Source organism: Myotis davidii, unplaced genomic scaffold (genome assembly GCF_000327345.1).
Source record: "Myotis davidii unplaced genomic scaffold, ASM32734v1 scaffold80, whole genome shotgun sequence".
NCBI classification, from domain to species: domain Eukaryota; kingdom Metazoa; phylum Chordata; class Mammalia; order Chiroptera; family Vespertilionidae; genus Myotis; species Myotis davidii.
In genome coordinates, this window is record NW_006292686.1 from 163,242 (window position 1) to 184,097 (window position 20,856).

Genomic DNA, 20,856 nt, shown 5'->3' on the forward strand with positions numbered 1-20,856 from the left:
CACAATGGAACCTGAGACATTTTGGTGTACAGGACAATGCTCCAACCAACTGAGCCACCCGGCAAAAGCTCTTTCTTTTTTTCTTGCTGGTAAATCCCACCTCTTAAGAGAGAGCTGAAAGTACCATGTCTGTTACTTGCTTTCCCAGACTTCTTTTAAGCTAGCAGTAACTGTGTGACCTACTTCTAGGAAAATGAGAATCTCAGTTGGGTGGCTTCTGGGAATGACTTTTTATAAAATGAGAGCAGTACTTGGAGAGTTTGCCCTGCTCTTCCTGCTTTTGAATGTTTTCATGTGAAGTGAAGTGACACTTGGAGCTGCTTTAATCATCCTGAGACAGTGAAAAGCAACATTGCCAGCAATACAAAGATGGTAGAGTAGAATGATACAAAACATTTGAAGGCTTCACGATGCTGTTAAATGGCTAAGCCAACCTTGGGATACCTTCTTCAGGTGTGTGTCACATGGCACTGAGCCACTTCTGACTCCTGGTGACTCTGTGAATGAGTGGTGTTCACAATGTCCTGTCCTCAACAGTCCCTCTCAGCTCCTACAGACTCATGCCTACAGCCTCTTTTATGTAGCCAGCCCATCTCATATTTGGTTTCCCTCTTTTCCTACTGCCTTCTACTTTCCCCAGCGTTACTATTTTTTTTAAAGAACTGCCCTTCTTACGATGTGCTTGAAGTAGAACAGCTTCGGTTTTGTCATTTTGGCTCTAGAACCCATTTGTTCATTTTCTGAGGTCCAGGGTATCCTCCAACACCATCTTTTAAATAAATATTTTTTCCTACCAGCCTTAATCTGTGCATAGTAATTGGGAATAAGGGTGTGGGTGATCTTAGCCTTCGTCTCTAAGGACACATCTGTGCTCTTGGTGATCTTCCTCATGCTTTCATTGCTGTCCTTTGAGTCTCAGCCTTCTCTTGATTTCTTGGCCTCAGTCTCCATTTGAAGTGATGACCGAGGCAAGATAAGGAAAATTTTAACCATTTCCATGTCTTTATTGTCTATCTCTACAGTGGAATAGTAAGAACAGAGGATGCTGGAAGAAATATAGGACCCAGGCTGTGTAACTTTGGGCAAGTTACTGAATCTCTGGTTTTAATAATACTGTCTTCACAAGGCTGGTAGGTAGATCAGTACTATTTATGAAAACCCTATGTTTAAGGCCAATTTCTTTAGAATGGAAGGAATCTTAGTGATCACCTAGTCCTTTCTCCACATTTGAAGGGACTGTTGTCATGCAGAGCCTGGCAACCCACCGTGGAATCTGGTGCTATTTTCAGCACATCACAGCCTTGCCTCAGGGTCAGGCACAGGCACAGGCACTTTCTGCACAGCCTGAGTGAGGTTCAGGCCCCCAGGGACTCAGCAAAGGTGGGTTGGGGCAGAAGGCTGCAGCGGCCTCTCTGCAAACTCCTGCCTGTGCCCATGGAGTGGAAACACATGTCCACTGCTGCCAGGGGCCACGCTCTCCCCCACAAAGGATGGGGCCTTTCTTCAGAACCCAGGACAGAGTTTTCTTTGTTCATCGGTTCCCAAGTGGAGATAACTGCGTGGCACATAGTTATGTAGGAAAAGTGGTGGTCCTCTGAGGACACATGTGGCAGTGGGTGCCTGCCTGGTCCACCAGCTTTCCTGGCCCACCTGCTGTAAACCTCCCTGTGTTCACCATTCCTGCAGCCTGCAGCTGGCCATGCGCCAGGTCCTGTGTGCCTCATCTCCCGCTAGCGGTTGGGAGTGCCATTTGGCCCTGATCTGTCTGAGATACTGTTCTTAGCAGTGTACTCAGTGTCAGCTTTTGTTGGCTTGCCTGCTTGACTCCTTCATTCATTCAACAAGTATTTATTCATGACTACTATGTCCAGAACTTGCTTTCAGCAATGAATAGGCAGGGAGAGAAATAACACTAAGACTGGATAGAAGGATAAAAACAACAGAGGACAGAGCAGATTATAATATTTTAGGTGGGGTGGGTGAGTGAGGGCCTCTTTGAGGAGGTGACTGGAACAGAGACCAGGAGACAGTGAGAGAGCAGAACATTCCCCTAACACAGTGGTCGGCAAACTACGGCTCGGCAAACCGCGGCTCGTGAGCCACGTGAGGCTCTTTGGCCCCTTTAGCGTGGCTCTTCCACAAAATACAGGCTCTTCCACAAAATACCGACTTCTGCACATGGGCCACGAAGTTTCAATCGCACTGTACGTGCGCGCCCGCACGTGGTATTTTGTGGAAGAACCATGCTCAAGGGACCAAAGAGCCGCATGTGGCTCACGAGACGCGGTTTGCCGACCACGGCATAAGAAGAGGAAGAGCTTTCATACCAAAAGGAATGGTGTGTGTCCAGACTGAAATGAGAGCGTGTTTGGATGTTTCCAGGGGAGTAAGGTCAGTGTGGCTGAAGGGAAATGAGCAGGGGATGAGAGTGAAGGAGAAGCCAGGGGCCAGATCACACCAAATCTTGTAAAGATTGATGTCCAATTTTATTTTAAGGGTGATGGGAATCTGTTAGATGGTTGGAGGCAGGGTGGTAACAGGTTTTTATTTACATTTTAAAAGATAATTCTGGCTGATTTGTGGAGAATAGATAGGAAAGGGGGTAAAAAAGGAGGAGGGAGATGAATTAGCAGGCAACTCCACAGGGCTCAGAGCTGTACAGAGCTCAGAGGGTAATGATGAGGATCATAGACAGGGTTGATGAATGACAGTTTTTAAAGGCATTTCTGGCAAGATGCCTGAGGAAGGTTAATAAGAGAAGCCAAGATGATTTCCAAGTTTTATGTTATTTGAATGAATGGAAGAATTCTTTCGGATCAGAAGAGAAGGTGCCAGAAAAGGGGCTGCATCTAACAAGTAGTAGCAAAATAAACAACTTTGGATTGAGAATAAAGAATCTGAGAGAGGCAGCTGCACAGCTTGTCACAGAGGACTGATGGCCTAGCGCTGGGGAAGGAGCTGGTCACTGTGGCCCTGAGGGATCCATCATGACTGCTGCAAACCCAGCCCAGTGCCAGGGAGGGGAGGCAGGCGTGTGTGCGTGTGTGTATGTGCACATGTGCATGCATGTGTGTGCACACATGTGTGTGGGTGTGAGTGGGGTGGTGTGAAGGAGACCACAGATCCAAGCAGAGGAAGCTAAGCTAGCAGAGAAGCCGCTGCTCTTGAGAGCTTAGTGATGGCGGAATTCAGAAGATGCCTGCAGACTTCCAGGACTGTCCCGCTCCCTTCTCACCTCTTTGGAGGCCTGAGGACACCACTATTTGGGGAGAGAAAAGGCAGAGGGCCCTTCAGAACTTAGAAAGGCACCCGGCACCAGCACCGAGGGCATGAGAAGGCAGGCAGCAGGGAGAGAAGTAAGCTTTAATCCCAGAGAGGAATCTGTAAAAGCTAAGGATAAATTTCCAAAATAGAGGAGGAGAGTAAAGGGACAGAGGTAAGATGTTTTCCCCCATGCCCTCTCTTATTTGGGCTTCTGCTTTCACTAAAGGAGAAGAGCAAAAAAGTCAGTGAACATGATGCTGGTTCTGGCCGGAAGTGAGTGGGGAGTGACCAGGAACATCAGTATCCAGAGGGTAAGGAGGGCAGACTTCAGCGGGTGCGGCCTGCGGGGAGAGGCCAATACCCCCAGGCAGGAGGTGGGAGTGGGAAGAGAGGATGAGCTCCAAAGGCTGAGTTATGGAGGCGCCCCCATGGGGTCTGACTTTAGGTTCCCTTGAGAAAAGATTCTTCAGACCCTATTTAACAGCTCACACAGTTCTTATAAATGACTCGGCCCTGGAGCTCAGCCTGTGCCAGAGCAACAAACATACACTCTGTCAGACAAGTCTGCAGTGAGAGGAGTAATTATAATCTGCACACCCCGATGACACCCATAACCCCCGATCTATATTTAATAATAGCAAGAGCGTTTGCATTAACAGCTATTAGGCAATTTGCTCTTGGAGGGAGGCTCCTTCTTCTCTCCTTCTTTGCAGCAGGAAAGCGTAATGAAAATATAAAACAAGGCTTTGTGAATTTTAGAGTGATTTCCTATTAAGAGGTTCTTGTAGCATCATAAACTCTCAGATGGCAGCTGGGAGGTTTGGATAAATCTTCAAATACCAAAGTGAAATGGAGGGAATAAAATCCAAATATGGCAATGCCTGCTCTCTCGGCTTCTAGCAACTGCGATGGGAGGCGTGGTGTAAGACACCCTGCTCGTTCTGTGTATTTCCCGTTTCTGATGGTGCTGTCTAAATATTCACGTTTATTGCACTTCCTAAACACTTTCCAGTCTTGCCTCCCTCTCCGCCCTCCATTGCCTTTTGCCCAGTCCCCTCTGTGGAGACTCCTTTACAAGGTGAAGTACCCACTTCTCAGGACCTAAGTTCTTCAGTCCAGTTCCTTAGCTGTCATCGCTGATACCTGCTGATGCCTCACTTTTTGTGAGCCTGCATGGAGAGGTTTCCTGTCCCCACACACCACTGGGCTGCCGCTGGTCGTCCTCTCTGCCTGAAATGCTTCCCTTCCTCTGGCTTCTTTCTGAGCTCCTTTGCCTGAGTAACTGCTGATCACCTCTGGAGACTTGGCTCTCACACTAACCCCCGAGGGAACACCCAGACGCTCCTTCCAGGACTCCTGCCGCCGGCGTCTCCTCTTACTGTGGCTGTCGCAAAGGTGTCCCTCCTATCTGTCCTCACGTCACCCTCCCACCATAGACATGGTCTTTGGTGTCTTACTTCAGTTCCCAGTCCATATTATTCAGTTAATGAATCTGTATATATAAATGCAGACCAGTTATCACCTACATAACTCATCGGCCAGTTCCATAGCATCTCTTGTACTATTACTAGTATTATTTAACTTGTGATGTGTTCATGTACTTCATCTCCCATAAAGAATCAAGTTTCTTAAGGACATGGGCCTCACATATTAATAATAGTTACTCATTCTAGTCCTAGAGTATGACGATTAGTAAAGCAATTTCTTCTGAGGGGGAAAATCTCAAAACATCCAGGAAAGATAATGTTAGCTAAGAGCTGCATGTAGAATGAAGAGCCGGGGTTGGAACAATGCCAGTGCTCTATTGTTTGAGGCGTTGAGAGGTGGGGAGGAAAGCAGCATGTTCCCCGGCTTCCCACTTACCTCTGCAAAAACGAAGGGTGCATCAAACTGGAAGCAAACGTGGCCATGCTTAATGGCTTGAACAGAGGCGGGGCCACACCGGTACATCCCTGCATCACACAGAGGAGAGAGTGTGAGTCTTCATGTCTGTCCTGACACAGGACAGGTGTGCCACGGAGGTGGCTCTGCAGAGGCGACTGTGTCATTGATTTAGCCCAGATGTTTTCCATGCCAGAGGGCAGGTGACCAGTGTGTGCAATCAGGATGGTTTCCTTGGAAACGCCTCCTCAATCGAAAATTTGAAGCCATAAAAAATTGCAGGGCATCACCATTCCCATGTGTATTCCTCCACCTACCAACACAACCTTGAGGGTGGGTGCCAGGCTGTTGGCTCACATAACATTTATGCTTTCACAGTGGGAGTCTGCAATGTTGGGAATGATGATGTCCTCAGTGGTTGTGTTGTCGATTTGTGTTTTGGACATTTGTGCACCTGAAACCTGTATAATTTTGTTACCCAGTGTCACCCCAATGAATTCAATAAAAAGGAAGACAAGTAAAAAGAAAAAGACAAAACACTTCAAGTTTGGCTGAAGGAATCAGATACTAGCCACACATTTACCAATGCGCCATCTGTACTGACGAAGTCAATAGGCCCACGTTTACATTTACAAAATTTTTAAATTTTAACCAGCGATCATTAGCTAATAAGAGATTTGCTGCTATTAGTCATTCTGGAGTCTCATTAAGATATAGGGTGGGCAAGAATAGGTTTATAGTTGTGAGTGTGTGAAACACGGTGTCTGTTCTGGTATTACTATTATTTATTAATTATTGTATTACTTCCATCCAAACAGCTGTAAACCTCCTTTTCCCCACCCTCTATAATCCAGAACACCAGGAAGTGTTGAACTTTCTCCTTTAGAACGCACTAAAACTCTCTTGTAATTGCATCATGAATGTTTATGTGTGCGTGTATGTACACACACACACACACATACCAGTATCTCAGATCAACACCTGAGGAAATAAATATAATGTCCCCAGGACACTCACTACCTTATATCACCACATTAAAGATTAATGGAGGCTTATAATGTGAGTTTATAAAAATCCAGGGAGGTCATACTGCCACTCATTGCTTAGCATAATTTGCAAGTTAGACAACAAATACCCACAGTCTCAAGTTTTGAAAGAAATCATACAATATAAAGAGAACCTGGTTCTGGGAAAACACCAGTGTTTTTAGTCCTTTATTTTCTCTCCTGCCTTGTTTCTTCGCACTGTGTACCAGGAAGGGTAGAGGTAAGTTTTACAGCCTAAAGTGCTGACACAGATGTTTTTCTCCTGTCTTCAAAACTGCTTATCAGAGCAGGAGTAGAAGAATTATATATGTTAAGTTTTATGCTCTTTTTCTGAAAGTTATAAAGTAATCCGGGAAAAGGCAGCCATTGAATTGAAATGAAACCTGACTGGCAGGGGCTAGCACTGTCTGTGAGCACAGGGAGCACGCTTCTGCTGCGGGTTTCCGCTGGGAGTGTTTCCCACACAGCAAGTGCAATCACAAAAGCAACATGAAAATCGGCAAACAGTTCCCTCGAGAAAGGATGCAGGTTACCGTCACTGTTTTCCTGGGGGGTGCTGTCCACCGCCTGCCAGCCTCCAAATCCAACGGGAAGATCAGGCCTCGTCATCCAGGCTTCATTCCAGCAGTGGTAGTTCCTGGGAAAACACCACTCCAATGAGATTAAACTTCCCATCATACTCAATGCTCCAAAGCATAAAAAAGTGACCCAAAATCCTGAGGATATGCCATCTACTAATTATTGGACTGGATTAAACTAAATCCAGGGCTTCCAGAGATGTCCTGGGTTCTAGACTTGAGTTTGCAGGGCAGATCCACTCCCGTTGGTATCCTTAGGGACATTCACATGGCTGGACATAGCTCCTCTCCTGCTAATATCAGTTTCAAGGCCCCCCAGAGATACTCTAGTCAGTGAATTAAGCAGTTTTGATCATAACTATTCTCGGCTGCCTAATGAAACAGAACTTACTATCTGCTAAGGGGATAGGAAAGAAGTTACTTGAAAATAAAATATGTACATCTTTGAGTATTTTTACATTTATGTACATTAAATTTATAAAAAGCATATCCCTTGTAACAATTAAGCAATAAAATGCCTGTGTTTAGATCATTGCCATGGAAACTATATCATTAACTCCTGATTATAATTGTCTATAATTTGTGGCAAATTTCCATTTTCTCTTCAACAAGATGGAAAGGTTATCAGGGCAAGTGCCTCTTTACCCTTTATCAAACAAAGGTGGGTAACCCACAAGCTAAGGGCCATGCAAAACTTTTCACAACTTTGCATATGACCCTGGAGGCAAGAGCATGGGAAATAATGTCATCATGAATTGTATTATTATGTCCTTGAAAAGACGTGAAATTATGTGACAGTACAGAAACAAATGAGCACCTGAACCCGACTACACGACAGAAAATCCTCATAGAGGAACAACAGTTGGCGGTGGGGCGGTCGTTTGCGCAGTGCTTGTTTATAGCACTGATGAATTTCAGATCCAACTATCACCCAGCCTTTTCCTAAATGTCCTTCAACATTAGTAACTCATACATCTCCCCATCTCTCTCTGAGAACAGCCCAACGTTTATTGGTTCCATTCAGAGGTATTTATTTAATTATGCACCCATTATGTGTCAGGCACCACGCTAGGTACTTGAGGTTCAACAAAGATCAAGACATAGCCTCACAATCTAGGAGAAATGGCAAACATGTAAACCAATTAGTCAAACATTTCATAAGGTTTCTGTGAGGCTTAAACAATATACTCTATGTAAAGCATTTTACGTCTGGCACGTGGTAAGTGCTCAGAAATGGTAACTCGAAGATGTTTAAAAATAATTGGTGTGATACATGCTACACTGGAAATTCATCTGAGATGCAATAGGTCTCAGTGGGAAACTCTTAGGGCATAAGGGAAGGCTTCACAGCAGAAGTGACCTTTGAACTGAGTCCTGGAGTTTAACAGGTCAGCAAAAGGAGGAAGAACAAAGTCGTGGAGGCATGAACTAGCCAACATGGTGTATTGGGGAACTCTATGTGGTCCCTGTGGTTGGAGGGAAGCTTGTTTGCGTATTTGTGTGTGTGAGAGAAGAGAGATGGCAGGTGAGGGTGGACAGGAAATCACAACACTGAGTGCCAGGCACCGTCCTAAAACCTTTCTGTATGTTAACACATCGGATGTTCCTAGCACCCTTTCAGAAGGGCACTGTAATTTATTATCCCCAGTTAACAAGGGAGGAAACCGAAGCACATAGAGGTTAAGACTCTTTCCCAAGGTCGCACACAGCTAGTTGGTAATACAACTCCAGGGTCCATGCTCTTAAACGCTGAGTTATGCCATAGGTAAAAGTGAGGTTGCGAAATCCCTTTATCCCAAGTTAAATATTTGGGCTTTATTCTTGGGAAAGTTAAATTTGCAGTTCTGTATTGGTGAAAGGTATGTGAAGAGGCAATATGGGAGATTGAACCAAGTTACCCCCTCCCCCGCACACACACACCAAAATAATGCAATAGTTGCAATGGATCAAAAATCTGTTCACTAAAGGGGCGGTCTTCACAGTGGAGAGGGAGAGGAGCCACTGGGAGGTTCAACTGCTGTCTTATGGAGATGTGGAGGAACCAGATGAGCTGAGGAAGACTCACATTTGCAGTATGATGGTTCTGTTTACTAGGACTGAATGAAGGAGGAAGAGAAGAAGATTTGTGTTGAAGGGAAGAAGATTTGGTGCTGGATGGGTGACAAGTTCGTTTAGGATATGATGAACTTGAGTGCCTGTGGCAAATCCAGGAGATGAAACCCAAGAGGGATTTTTATATATACATGTGACACTCAGGATTTGATGAGGAGGAAGCCCCTGGCATCTTTACTGATGATAGAGGAGAGTGAGGGCAAGAGCCAGACTAGGAGTGAGTGGGAAGGGGAGAGGTGCAGTGTAGATTTCTCAGCCAAAAGTGATCTAGACTGTGAAGGGGAAAAAAAGATAGGGCAATGGCTAGAAAGAATGCAATGTAGGGAAGATTCTTTTGATTATTTTTACATTAGGAGAGATTGTCATGCTTGTAGAGAAACACATGAGTCAAGAAAGAGTGAGAATAGAAGAAGAACAAGGAGCCTTGGCCTAATGGCTCAGTTGATTGGAGTATAGTTTCTTCTACCAAAAGGTAGCAGGTTCGATTCCCAAGCAGGGCATATACCTAGGTTGCAGGTTCAATCCCTGGTTTGGGCGCATAGAGGAGGCAACTGTTGGAAGTTTCTCTCACACATCAATGTTTCTCTCTCTCTCTATTCCTCTCTCTCAAAAATTAATAAAAACATATCCTTCAGTGAGGATTAAAAAAAAGAGAAAGAAAGAAAGAATAAAGAGAAATGGAAAAAAGAAGGCTCCACTAAGGAGGATGCAAGGGGTCAAAAGCAGAACCACGGACAGGTGGGGAGTGAGGCATTGGCTGCAAGGAGGGAGGTGCAGATGTTCTAGGTCAGTGGTCGGCAAACCGCGGCTCATGAGCCACATGTGGCTCTTTGGCCCCGTGAGTGTGGCTCTTCCACAAAATACCACGTGTGGGCACGCACGTAAAGTGCGAAGTTGACTTAAAACTTTAAGTAAAGTTTATTAAGTTAATTTTAGGGAACATTGTGGAGTGAAAAAAGATATAGTGTCGAGGATTGAGAAAGGTATGTTGAGATGGTTTGGACATATAGAGAGGATGAACGAAAGGAGATTTGAGGACGTTTTTAGCAAAGGCCAGCTTAGGAGTACCCTAATTAAGTTAATAACAATGTACCTACCTATATAGTTTAAGTTTAAAAATTGTGGCTCTCAAAATAAATTTCAATCGTTGTACTGTTAATATTTGGCTCTGTTGACTAAACAGTTTGCCGACCACTGCTCTAGTAGTTCAGGGTGGGGTATAGAGGTGCTGGGTTAGGGACATGAGGTTGGCTCTACTTGAGAGCTTCTATCTTTGCTCTGAAGCTGGGAGAAAGGTCGCCATATTAAACAATGACTGCTGCCTCCCTTTAGAACAGTGAAGGTTGCACTATAGGCAGAGAAATCCAGAAAACAAAGCAATAAAACATTTGCAATCCCACATGGACACAGTCTTGCTTCCTACACAACTTGTGCTGCTTACCAACCCTGACTTTCACCAAGACACCGCCACTCTAGATGAAGAGGGTCCAGAATCTCCTGATTTAAATTTAAGTACCTTGGGCAAGGTTAAGCCTTAAACAAGATAAACAATATTTGCAGTAAAGATCTCAGACAAAAACTTTTATTTGAGGATAATATTGTTTCCTATAACGAGGAGATGGGTAAAGTTTTATTTTTTCTCATTATGATATCTAAGTATCTATTTGCGATCTCTTCCACTTTAAGCTATGACTGGGGCCTTATTTGTATATTTAGGGTAGAAGAGTTTACTAAAAGGATCGGGAACTTGTAGGCAGTGGGAGAGATGGACAGAACTCATTATGTGCTCTCCACCTCACCCAGTGCCTATGAGTTCCAGTGGGGTTGGGTTCTAGTCAGTGCTTGGAAAGCCAATGGTTGGGCTACCAGAATGGCGGTGAGCGAGGGAGAGGATGATACCTCTGAAGCAATGAGTCTTACTTCCAGCATGCTGTTCCCTGTTCAGCAATGGCCAGGGGAATGAGGGTTCCCTTTTGGCTGGATGTTAAGTATTTCTGGGTATACGTACTCGCCTTTTATATTTCAAGCTCCTCCATGAAAGAGACTGATAATTACAGACATTTCCCAACTCTCCAGGTTGGGAAATCTACATGCTTCTTATTTATAGCTTTATTATCTAGATGCTCAGTAGTCTTTCTGCTTTCATCCTGCAGTCTCATCGCATGTGTAGGGTGTGTGGCTTCAATTTGGGGCTCTGTCTTGTTCACCATCATGTTCCCAGCACCAGAGCCAGCCCTTGGGAGGCACTCACAAAGTCATGGTTGCTTAAAATGTCAGGCAGGTGTAATTAAACCTTTGTTTTTAAGAGTCAAAGTTTTATATTTTTCTCAGAGCTTCATTTGAAGCCTGACTGCACTATACCATTGAAATGTGCAGTGTCCCTTTAAAGTTAAAAAATGCATAAACTCTCAAAGTTATTTATTTTCCTTGTTGCCTTGTAGCAGTGTCAAAATTAAAACAAAGCCCCCATTTCTCTGAGTGTTGTTATTTAATTAGGTTGAAGATAACTTTTTGTGGTGGATTATGATGGAGGTGACTAGTGAAGAACACATTTTTGCTTTATGTCATTTTCTGTACACTTCCTGCAGTGACAGTGATTTCTGGGGTGCCTTTCAATTAGGCAGTTTCAGTACAAAGGACCCAGAAAGTCTCCAGCAAAGGCAGCACCTCGCTAGAAAAATAGCACCGTGCACTGCTCGGGGACCCTTGGAGCCAAAGTTTATCCTTTGACTCAGTAAACCCCTTTCGTTGGAATTTGCACACAGGAAATAATCACGGATGCAATGGGAAGTACATAAGAATGTTCATCCTTGCATTATTTGTAAGAAGGAACAATCGCAAACAGCCCAACTGTCCAATATGTGATTAGTGATCTGAAACACAAGATAGAAAACTATTCAGCCATACAAATGCACATTTATGTTTATTAGGCAGAAAAGATATCTGTGTTATATTAATTTTTTTTAAAAGCACACTACAGAACACCATATACAATGTACATGTAAAGTGTGAAAGGCAGAATTTTAAATGACCCTCACTATTGTATAATTTTCTCCCCTTGAAATCTATGAATAAGATGGGATAGCACTCCTGAGATTATGTTACTTTACCTGGCAAAGAGGGTTTTTCAGATATAATTCAGGCAATTAATCTGTTGCCTTTGAGTTAATTAAATGGGAGATTACCAAGGTGGGCCTCACCTAATCAGGTGAGTCCTTTAAATGAGCCTAGAGGTCAGAGACAGAACAAGCCAGAGACATTCAAAGCACCAGAGACATTGACTGCTGGCCTTGAAGAAGAAGGTCGCTTACATAAATGTTAAAGCTGCAAGGAACTGAGTTATTTCATGAACCTAAATGAGCCCTGAACACCAGATGGACAACAGTCCCAGTAACACTGTGCTGTCACTTGTGACCCTGAGCAAAGGACCCAGTTTACTTGTGCCCAAACTCCTGACTCACAGAAACTGATAATAAATTCATGTTAAGCTGCTAAGTTTTTGGCAATTTGTTAAGCAGCAATACAAAAATTAATACAATATTCAGAGACATATCAAAGAATGTTTACCAAAATGTTGATAATGTTGAGTAGTTAGAAAGAATATGACTCTTACTTTTGTGCTATTTTCCTGCAATGTTTGAAATTTTTGTAATAAATATGTACGAGTTATCCTCTCTCAATAAAAACATTAAGAGGACTAGTTTTTATTAAAAGAAGGTAGAGCACAGTTCAAAATCTGCCCTGGTTCTAACAGCTGGGTAAGGTCTCGTCCAGATTGCTAGCGCCTGTGGGAGGGTGGAGAAGTAGACGAGAACATGGCTGAGACTACAACGGGCTTCAGAACTCTGTGTGCTATTAATTCAAAGAAAATAGGATGGATGATTGAAGCCAAGAGTCCTTTACTGCCTTTAACTTTGCTAACTGCTTAAATACTTTCCTAGGTCATCTCATTTACAAACGGCCCAGAAAGGCTTCAGAGAAATGGATTCCCTAAAAGGGAAGAAAAAGGTATGAGCTTGCAACTTTGTTTCTGCGGCTTTGCAAGGGCTCAAGGGAGAGCACAAACAAGGTCCAGAGAAAGCCCTGGAGGAGATGCTTTGGACCAACTTCAAATGTCAACCAAGTGTTTGAATTCTTTTATATTAAAAATGGCAGGGGTAGAAGAAAGGCACTCATCTAACTTGCAAATTGCTTGGATGTTCATAGAAAATGAGCACAGCTCCTCCGCTCTGGATCTGCTGCTATACTTCTAATACAGATAGTGCTGTTGGTGGCTAACACGACAGCACATCCTGGAACTGAGAAGCTTTGGCCAATGGCAGCAGGGTTGGGGTGAGGTCGGAGTTGTGGGAAGGAAGTGGGGACAAGCTGGTGGATTCTGAGGCGTGTCTAAGAAGACATTCCAAAGTGAAAATGAAAGCTCTGACCCAGAAAAAAACTCGTCACTTAGGAAAGGTAATGAAGCAAGACCACCAAAAGGGATTGCGCGGAGGAAGGGAGGCATGCCAGAGGACCCGCTGAGTTGCTGGGAGCTTAGAGCTGGAGCACACGCTGCCTCGAGTGCAGCTGCCCACTGTCAGGGCTACCAGAGTGCTGGAACCAGGAGGGCACGCAGGGTCTCTCTGGGGTCATGTCAGTCAAAGGTCAGAGGCCCAGTCAGGTAGAGACCAGGCCAGCCCCCTTTATAGGGACCAACTATCAAGAAAAAAGAGAAGATATGAAGATGTTTACTTTTGCTTGTCTCAAGCAGGGAAGGGGCCCTACAACACTCATTGAGGAGCAGGTTTAAGCACAGTCTGATATAGCAGGAGAGACCCTATTTGAGGGGGTTGAAGATGGGGGGCAGGCTTAAATATGTACTGTAACTTCTAAAATGAAAGTATGAGGTATACTTATAGTAGTGGTGGTTAATGACTACCCAGACACAGACATGAGCCAAATGGAAGCTACAACCAATCAGAAAGGACACTCACTCTTCATGCCAGTTAAGTCCTACCATTGCATACTGGACAAATGCCAACCCAAATGTATTAAATTATATATACAGTATGATAGTGCTTAAGTTTCTTTCCATTTTCATAGTTATTTGGGAGTGTGTCTTTCCTCAGTCTCGAGAGTATAGCCTTTTAACTCTCTTAGGCTTCCAGATACTGATTTCTTGAATATTTATTAAGAAAATTCTACAGCAGCTTTACTAACAATAATTTTTAGAAAATTGGGGGATGATCATATGGATTTCTTCCCCCCCCTCATTTGATAGTTCCCCTTTTGTGATTATCTGTTTTATTTTTTCACTGTGGCACCAGAAAATGGAACAGCCAGAATAAGACTACATAAGGCCAAAAACAATGCAAAATAAGACAAATAAACAAATAACCCTCCAAAATCCTCAGGAAGTAGGCAGCACTCATTCACATGAGGCACATTTGCCATCACTGCTTAGTAGAAGTTCTGTGACTACGCTGGGTTCCCTCTGCTGGATTCATTTTGAAAATAAGGCCCTGTCCCTCTTCAGTACTCTCTCAGTAATAGCAATTAGGAATTGATATTCCACCTGAAAATGAAGAAAAGGTTGGATTTTCAGAGTATTTGTTCAGATCATGCTAATCTGTAAAAAACGTTCTGTAACAAATTCTGGCTAAGTTTATCAATAATTATTGAAAAAAGTGTTTTAAAAATATAAGCACAGTCTTTGTAGGTACCAAAGTTATTGTTTTGCATTGCAAAGCTGTTCAGGGGTATACAATTCCAAGGTTGATCTTATTTATATGAAACTTTTCTAGAGGTCTTATTCATCAGAAGAAGAAATTAATTTACATTCAGTAAAGCATAGCTGGTGCATATTTTATTAGCTTTTAATTATTTGAAGACTGGTAAAGTTTGACGGGTATATATGATGACTCTCTTAGGCAGTATTTATGATTAACCAAAACATGACATTTTTCTTATTTCTATGAAGACATTTTTGGAATGTCTTTGGAATGCCTTACTGCTTTCTATGTGGTTTATCTTTTGGCTTCCACTTTCTTTTTCATTCTAGTCTCCTGAGAGGTATTTGTAATAACTTCTAATTTTTTTTTAACTTCCCAAACTTTCTTTTTGTTCACTCTCAAGTGGGACTTGGGTAGAATAGAAACTACAGGCCATTTTAGGAGATATTCTAGATGCGGGACTAAGTTGGGTGTATAATAGGCATGTGAGGAGAGTCTAGAATAGTGGCTTTCAACCTGCAGAAGAAAATTCCCTTTCTAATTTTAAAACAATTATTTTGCAGCAGCCCTTTACTACAGAGAAATGAAATCCATAGATAGCTTTCTATACACATAATTTCTCAAGTTTCAATATAATGTCCTATAATGTACCAGGAAGTGGAGGAGTAGGAGGATATATGTCAGGAAGATGATAATAGATACCAAAATATTCCTACAAAGTGTAAAACCTTTAAGGAGTATGGTAGACCCCAACTTGGAAGCACTGTAGTGGTTAAGAGTATGCTCTTGGGAAACACCACCAGAATGGCAGAGTAAGGACCTCCAAAAACTTCTCCTCCATAAAAGCAATGAGAATATTAGAAAACATGACCAACTTTTCTAGAGCTCTGAAAATGAATCAAAGACTTCCAACAATCTAAGGAGAATTTATTCATTAAAAACAAATGAATTTCAGTAAGAACAGTGACTTTTGTGACATTTTAATTTGCCTTATTCCCACACCTCTCTCCACTTCTCCAAGGTAGTCTTGAAAGCCAACAGCCTCACAACTATAGAAGTGATTTAAAAAATTGCAGCTTTTCAACAAATGAAAGGGAGAAAATGGTTTTGGAGCTTTTTGGAAACCCCATCATCAAAGAATTGTCACTATTTAACCTGTCTGGAAGCTCTCTAAAAAGCTCCATTCTCAGGGATTATTTTAATTTGATCAGATTCAGAGATCACTCTGTGCAAATAGCCCTATTCTTAGGATGTTTTCCAAAAACAATTAGGAGCAACTATTTAACACCATAACTGCCTGAAGAAGGGATACAAGTTGGGTATAATAAAGGCTGCTCCAAAAAACTTAAAAGAAAAACCTAGGCACTGAGATGCCCATAAGGGTTTTGAACAACTCTAACATACTCTGAGAGTCTAGAGTATGGGGCTGTGTGCATATCCAGGAAAGCCCCAACAAAGTCCTAATCTCTCACCTTTGGCTGACCTTGAGGCTCTGTACAAGCAGGGAGCAAAGGCTACAGCAAAATTGATTGTAAACTTCCTGCTGGATCATTGAAGACATTCCCCCTCATACATGCACACAGAGCTCCATGTAAGACTGAGAACTTATTGGTTCAGGGTATTTAAGGAAATCTGTCCAACTGTTAGCAGCCTACTAAGTCAACTCAGTAGAGAAACTTTAGTGACCAGACATGATAAAGAATATGGACTTTACAGAATTAGTCCACAAAAGTCATTAAACAAACAAGCAGCAGTAGCAGTAATAAAAACAGTAACACATATCCACAGATTCTGGGGAGCAGGACATCTGATTTTCAGAGTTACCATATTCATTATTTAAAACTAGAGTCAGGGTGCACGGGTTGGATGAAGTGGGTGAAGGAATTCAAAAGGTACAACTGCCAGTTATAAAAGAGTTAAGTCATGGGCTTGTAATGTACAGTATGGTAACTATGGTTAGTAATATGGTATTAGGCATTTAAAACTTACTAAGAGCCCTGGCCAGTTTGGCTCAGTGGATAGAGCATCAGCCTGTGGACTGCTGAAGGGTCCCAGGTTCGTTTCTGGTCAAGGGCACATACCTGAATTGCAGGCTCAATCTCGAGTGTGGGGCATACAAGAGGCAGCTGATCAATGATTCTCTCTCATTGATGTTTCTATCTCTCTCTTCTTCTCCCTTACTCTCTGAAATCAATAAAAATATATTAAAAATAAAATAAAATAAAACTTGCTAAGAGAGCAGTTCTTAAACATCTTCATCACATACACAATCTAATCTAATAAAAGAGAAACATGCAAATTGACCATACCTTTGCTAAGCCCCAAGCCACACCCACCAGCCAATCAGAGCAACTCTATGCAAATTAACCCAATCAAGATGGCAACTGGCAGCCACGGAGCTGGAGCAAGCAGGAGGCTTGGTTGCCCTGGAGATGGAGGAAGCCAAGCTTCCCACTTGCCCTGGCCGGCTGTGGCCTCTGCTAAAGGCAACAAAATTTCAATTATAGAAGCTAAATAAATCCCAGATACCTGCTTCCAGCCAGCCTCCACTGGGAGCTTGGGTGGCTGGGGGCTGTGGCAAGCCTTCAAACAGCTATCAGCCCTTCACCCAGGCTGGCCAAGCACCCCAGTGGGGGCCCTGACCCTGAAGGGGCAGTGGCCAGCCTTCAAACAGCCATCAGCCCCTCACCTAGGATGGCCACACCCACACTGGGTGAGGGTCCCCGCTGGGGGGCTTGGCCTGCCTTCAAATAACCATCAGCCCCTCATCAAGGCTGGCCAGGCAACTCAGGGAGCCTCACCCTGAAGGGGCTGTGGCCAGCCTGCAAACAGCCATCAGCCTCTTGCCCAGGCTGGCCAGGCACCTGAATGGGGACCCCCACCCTGAAGAGGCTGTGGCCAGCCTGCAAACAGCCCTCAGCCCCTCACCCAGGCTGCTGCAAGAGCCCCGGACTGTGAGAGGGTTGTCTGTCTGCCCCGGGGAGCGGGCTTAAGTCAGCAGGTGGACATCCCCCAACAGGTCCCAGACTGCGAGAAGGGACAGGCCGGGCTGAGGGATTCTCCCTAGTGCACAAATTTTTTTGCACCAGGCCTCTAGTATTTTATAACTATGTATGATGATGGATGCTAACTAGACTTATTGTGGTGATCGTTTTGTAATATATACAAATATTGAATTACTAGAGTCCTGGTGAATGAAATTTGTGCATGGGTAGGGTCCCTAGGCCTGGCCGGCAATCAGGGCTGACCTGTGGGGTGACCAATAGGGTAATCGGGGGGCCCATGCTGACACCCACCTTGGAGGCGACTGGCAGGGCGATTGGGGTGTGGCACTGCCTATTTGCCATCTGGCCCCTTCCCCCTACCACCACCACAGGTCGCCTCCCTCTATGGAATAGCTGGGATCGGGAGGCCCCTGCTGACACCTGCATTGGCTAGCCTGGGGCCTGCAGGCTGGGGGCAGCTCCTGCATTGAGCGTCTGCCCCCTGGTGGCCATGTGCATCATAGCAACTGGTCGTTCTGGCATTTGGTTGATTTGCATATTAAGCTTTTATTATATAGGATTGTCATACATCTGAAACTAATACAGTGATATGTGTCAATTACACTTTAGTAAAAATAAAGTAAACAATTAAACAAATAAAAGTTTGAGACTTTAATGTTGCACTTTCAATAATGGATAGAACAAACAGGTAAAACATTAGCAAGGAAATAGAAAACTATATATATATAACCCTAATATGCAAATAGACCGAATGGCGGAACAACTGAACAACCAAACAAGTGGTCACTATGACCTGTGCTGACCACCAGGGGTATGTGCGGAACATGGTGGGCACCAGCAGCAGGCAGCAGAGCACAGAACATGGTGGGTGTCAGCTGTGGCAGGATGGTGGAGCAGGTGAGCAGAAGCACCAGACCAAGGTGGGGTGCCAGTCACTGTCATCAAGATGAGCCTCTCGTGGTTACTGAAAATTCTTTGCTCCCATGCACCATGGTCCTGCCCGGCGCTTGCACCTGCTGCAGCACCAGCCCCACTCACACCCAATGCCAGTGCCTGGTGCTGGCCCTGATTGCTCGGAGCTGTCAGCAGATGTGAGGGGTGGCTGCCAGCCCCAATCGCCCCTCTGTTCCTGAGGGGCGATTGGGGCCGGCAGTCATCACTCCCACCTACTGCTGGTGATGGCCTTGCTCACACCCATACCCAGAGCCAGAGCTGCCACTCGCACCTGGCACCGGTCCTGATTGCTTGGTGCTGTCAGCAGATGAGAGTGGTGGCTGCCAGCCCCAATCACCCCTGAGGATTTCTCCACCTCCCCCTGCTCCTGAGGGGTAATTGGGGCAGCAGCTGCAGCTTGCACCCTCTGGTGGCACTGGCCCCAATCACTCTGTGCTGTCAGCGGGTGCAAGTGGGGCGAGTGCCATCAGTGCGTGGGAGCAATGGTGGGAACGGGGCTGCTGGCAGACAGGGGACCAAGGGCCATGGTGGGAGGGACTGGGCGGGGACACGGAGGATGGGCTGAGACCACCCCTATGCTCATCGCAGCCTTGCAACCCACAGTTTATTTCAAGGTGCATGAATTCATGCATTGGGCCCTAGTAATCCTATCTAATAAAAGAGTAATATGCAAATTGACCATAACTCCAACACACAAGATGGCCACCCCCATGTGGACACAAGATGGCTGGCAGGGGATGGCAGTTGTGGGTGATCAGGCCAGCAGGGGAGGGAAGTTAGGTGTGACCAGGCCTGCAGGGGAGGGCAGTTGGGAGGGACCAGGCCTGAAAGGGAGGGCAGTTAGGGATGACTGGGCTGGCAGAGAAGGGCAGTTAGAGGTGACCAGGCCTTCAGGGGAAGGTAGTTGGGGGAGACCCAGGCCTGCAGGGGAGAGCAGTTGGGGGAGACCCAGGCCTGCAGGGGAGGGCAGTTGGGGGCAATTGGGCTGGCAGGGGAGCAATTAGGCATCAATCAGGCTGGCAGGGGAGCAGTTATGGGGTGATCAGGCTGACAGGCAAAAGCAGTTAGGGGCAATCAAGCAGGCAGGCAGGTAGGCAAGTGGTTGGGAACCAGCAGTCCTGGATTGTGAGAGGGATTTCCGACTGCCCATTTAGGCCCGATCCCACCAGAACACACCCCCTCCCATGCATGAATTTTGTGCACTGGGCCTCTAGTAATATAATAAACCAACTAAACATAATGGACAGCTATAGAACCCACTACTCCAAAATAGTAAAATTCACACTATTCTTAAGTGCAAATCAAACAATTTTCAGAATAAATGATACGTTTGGCCATAAAACAAATCTTAAAGTTTGATCCATTAACATTTAATGTAATTACTGATACTGATAAATAGGATTTACACCTGCCATTTTGCTATGATGTCTTTTTCCTTCCTCTGTTCCTCCACTATTTTGTGTAAATAGATATCTCCTAGTATCATTTAATATTCTTTCTTTCTTTTTACCACAGTGGGGCCTTGACTTATGAGTGTCCCGACTAATGAGTTTTTTGAGATACGAGCTGTCTCTCGGCCGTTTTTTGCTTTGAGTTGTGAGCTAAAATTCAGGTTATGAGCCAGCTTCAGATACCCCATCGCTAGATGGCCCAGTGAACGTCACAGTGAACCAGTGAACGCCACAACATCAGCCCAGCATCACGTGTCTCCCTCGTTCACTTTTTGATTTGACATGTGAGTAATTTGAGTAATGAGCTCTGTCACAGAATGAATTAAACTCGTAAGTCAAGGCCCCACTGTATATGTTTTTCAGTTTTATTCTTAGTAGTTTCCCTGGGGATTATAATTAACATCATAATTTAAAACAATCTAGTTCAGATTAATAGCAACTTAATTGCAATAACATACAAAAACTTTGTTCTATTCCTCTAGCCCAGTGGTCGGCAAACTGCGGCTGGGCAAACCGCGGCTCGGGAGCCACGTGCGGCTCTTTGGCCCCTTGAGTGTGGCTCTTCCACAAAATACTGACTTCTGCGTGTGGGCCACACAGTGCAATTGAAACTTCATGGCCGGGCACCCGCACGTGGTATTTTGTGGAAGAGCCACACTCAAGGGCCAAAGAGCTGCATGTGGCTTTCGAGCCGCTGTTTGTCGACCACGGCTCTAGCCCTTTGTTCTGTTATTGTAATACAGATTATATATTTCTATATTATTAAAATATCAACACTATTTTATAATCATTAGTATGTAAATTATATTTCAATAAAGGTATTATTTTTTAAAAAATAGGCTCTAGGGTGAGCC

General features: G+C 44.5%; 1 protein-coding gene across 1 annotated transcript in view; it reads right to left on the reverse strand.

Moving 5' to 3' along the window:
• The window catches only part of F13A1 (coagulation factor XIII A chain), a 190,190-nt gene that overhangs the window by 40,807 nt on the left and 128,527 nt on the right, over window positions 1–20,856 (reverse strand). The window contains exons 10-11 of the mRNA XM_006766094.2: window positions 6,725–6,828; window positions 5,128–5,216 (exon numbers count right to left, since the gene is read on the reverse strand). Of these exons, the coding sequence (XP_006766157.1) occupies window positions 5,128–5,216; window positions 6,725–6,828 (193 nt within the window). The remainder of the gene's footprint in view (window positions 1–5,127; window positions 5,217–6,724; window positions 6,829–20,856) is intronic.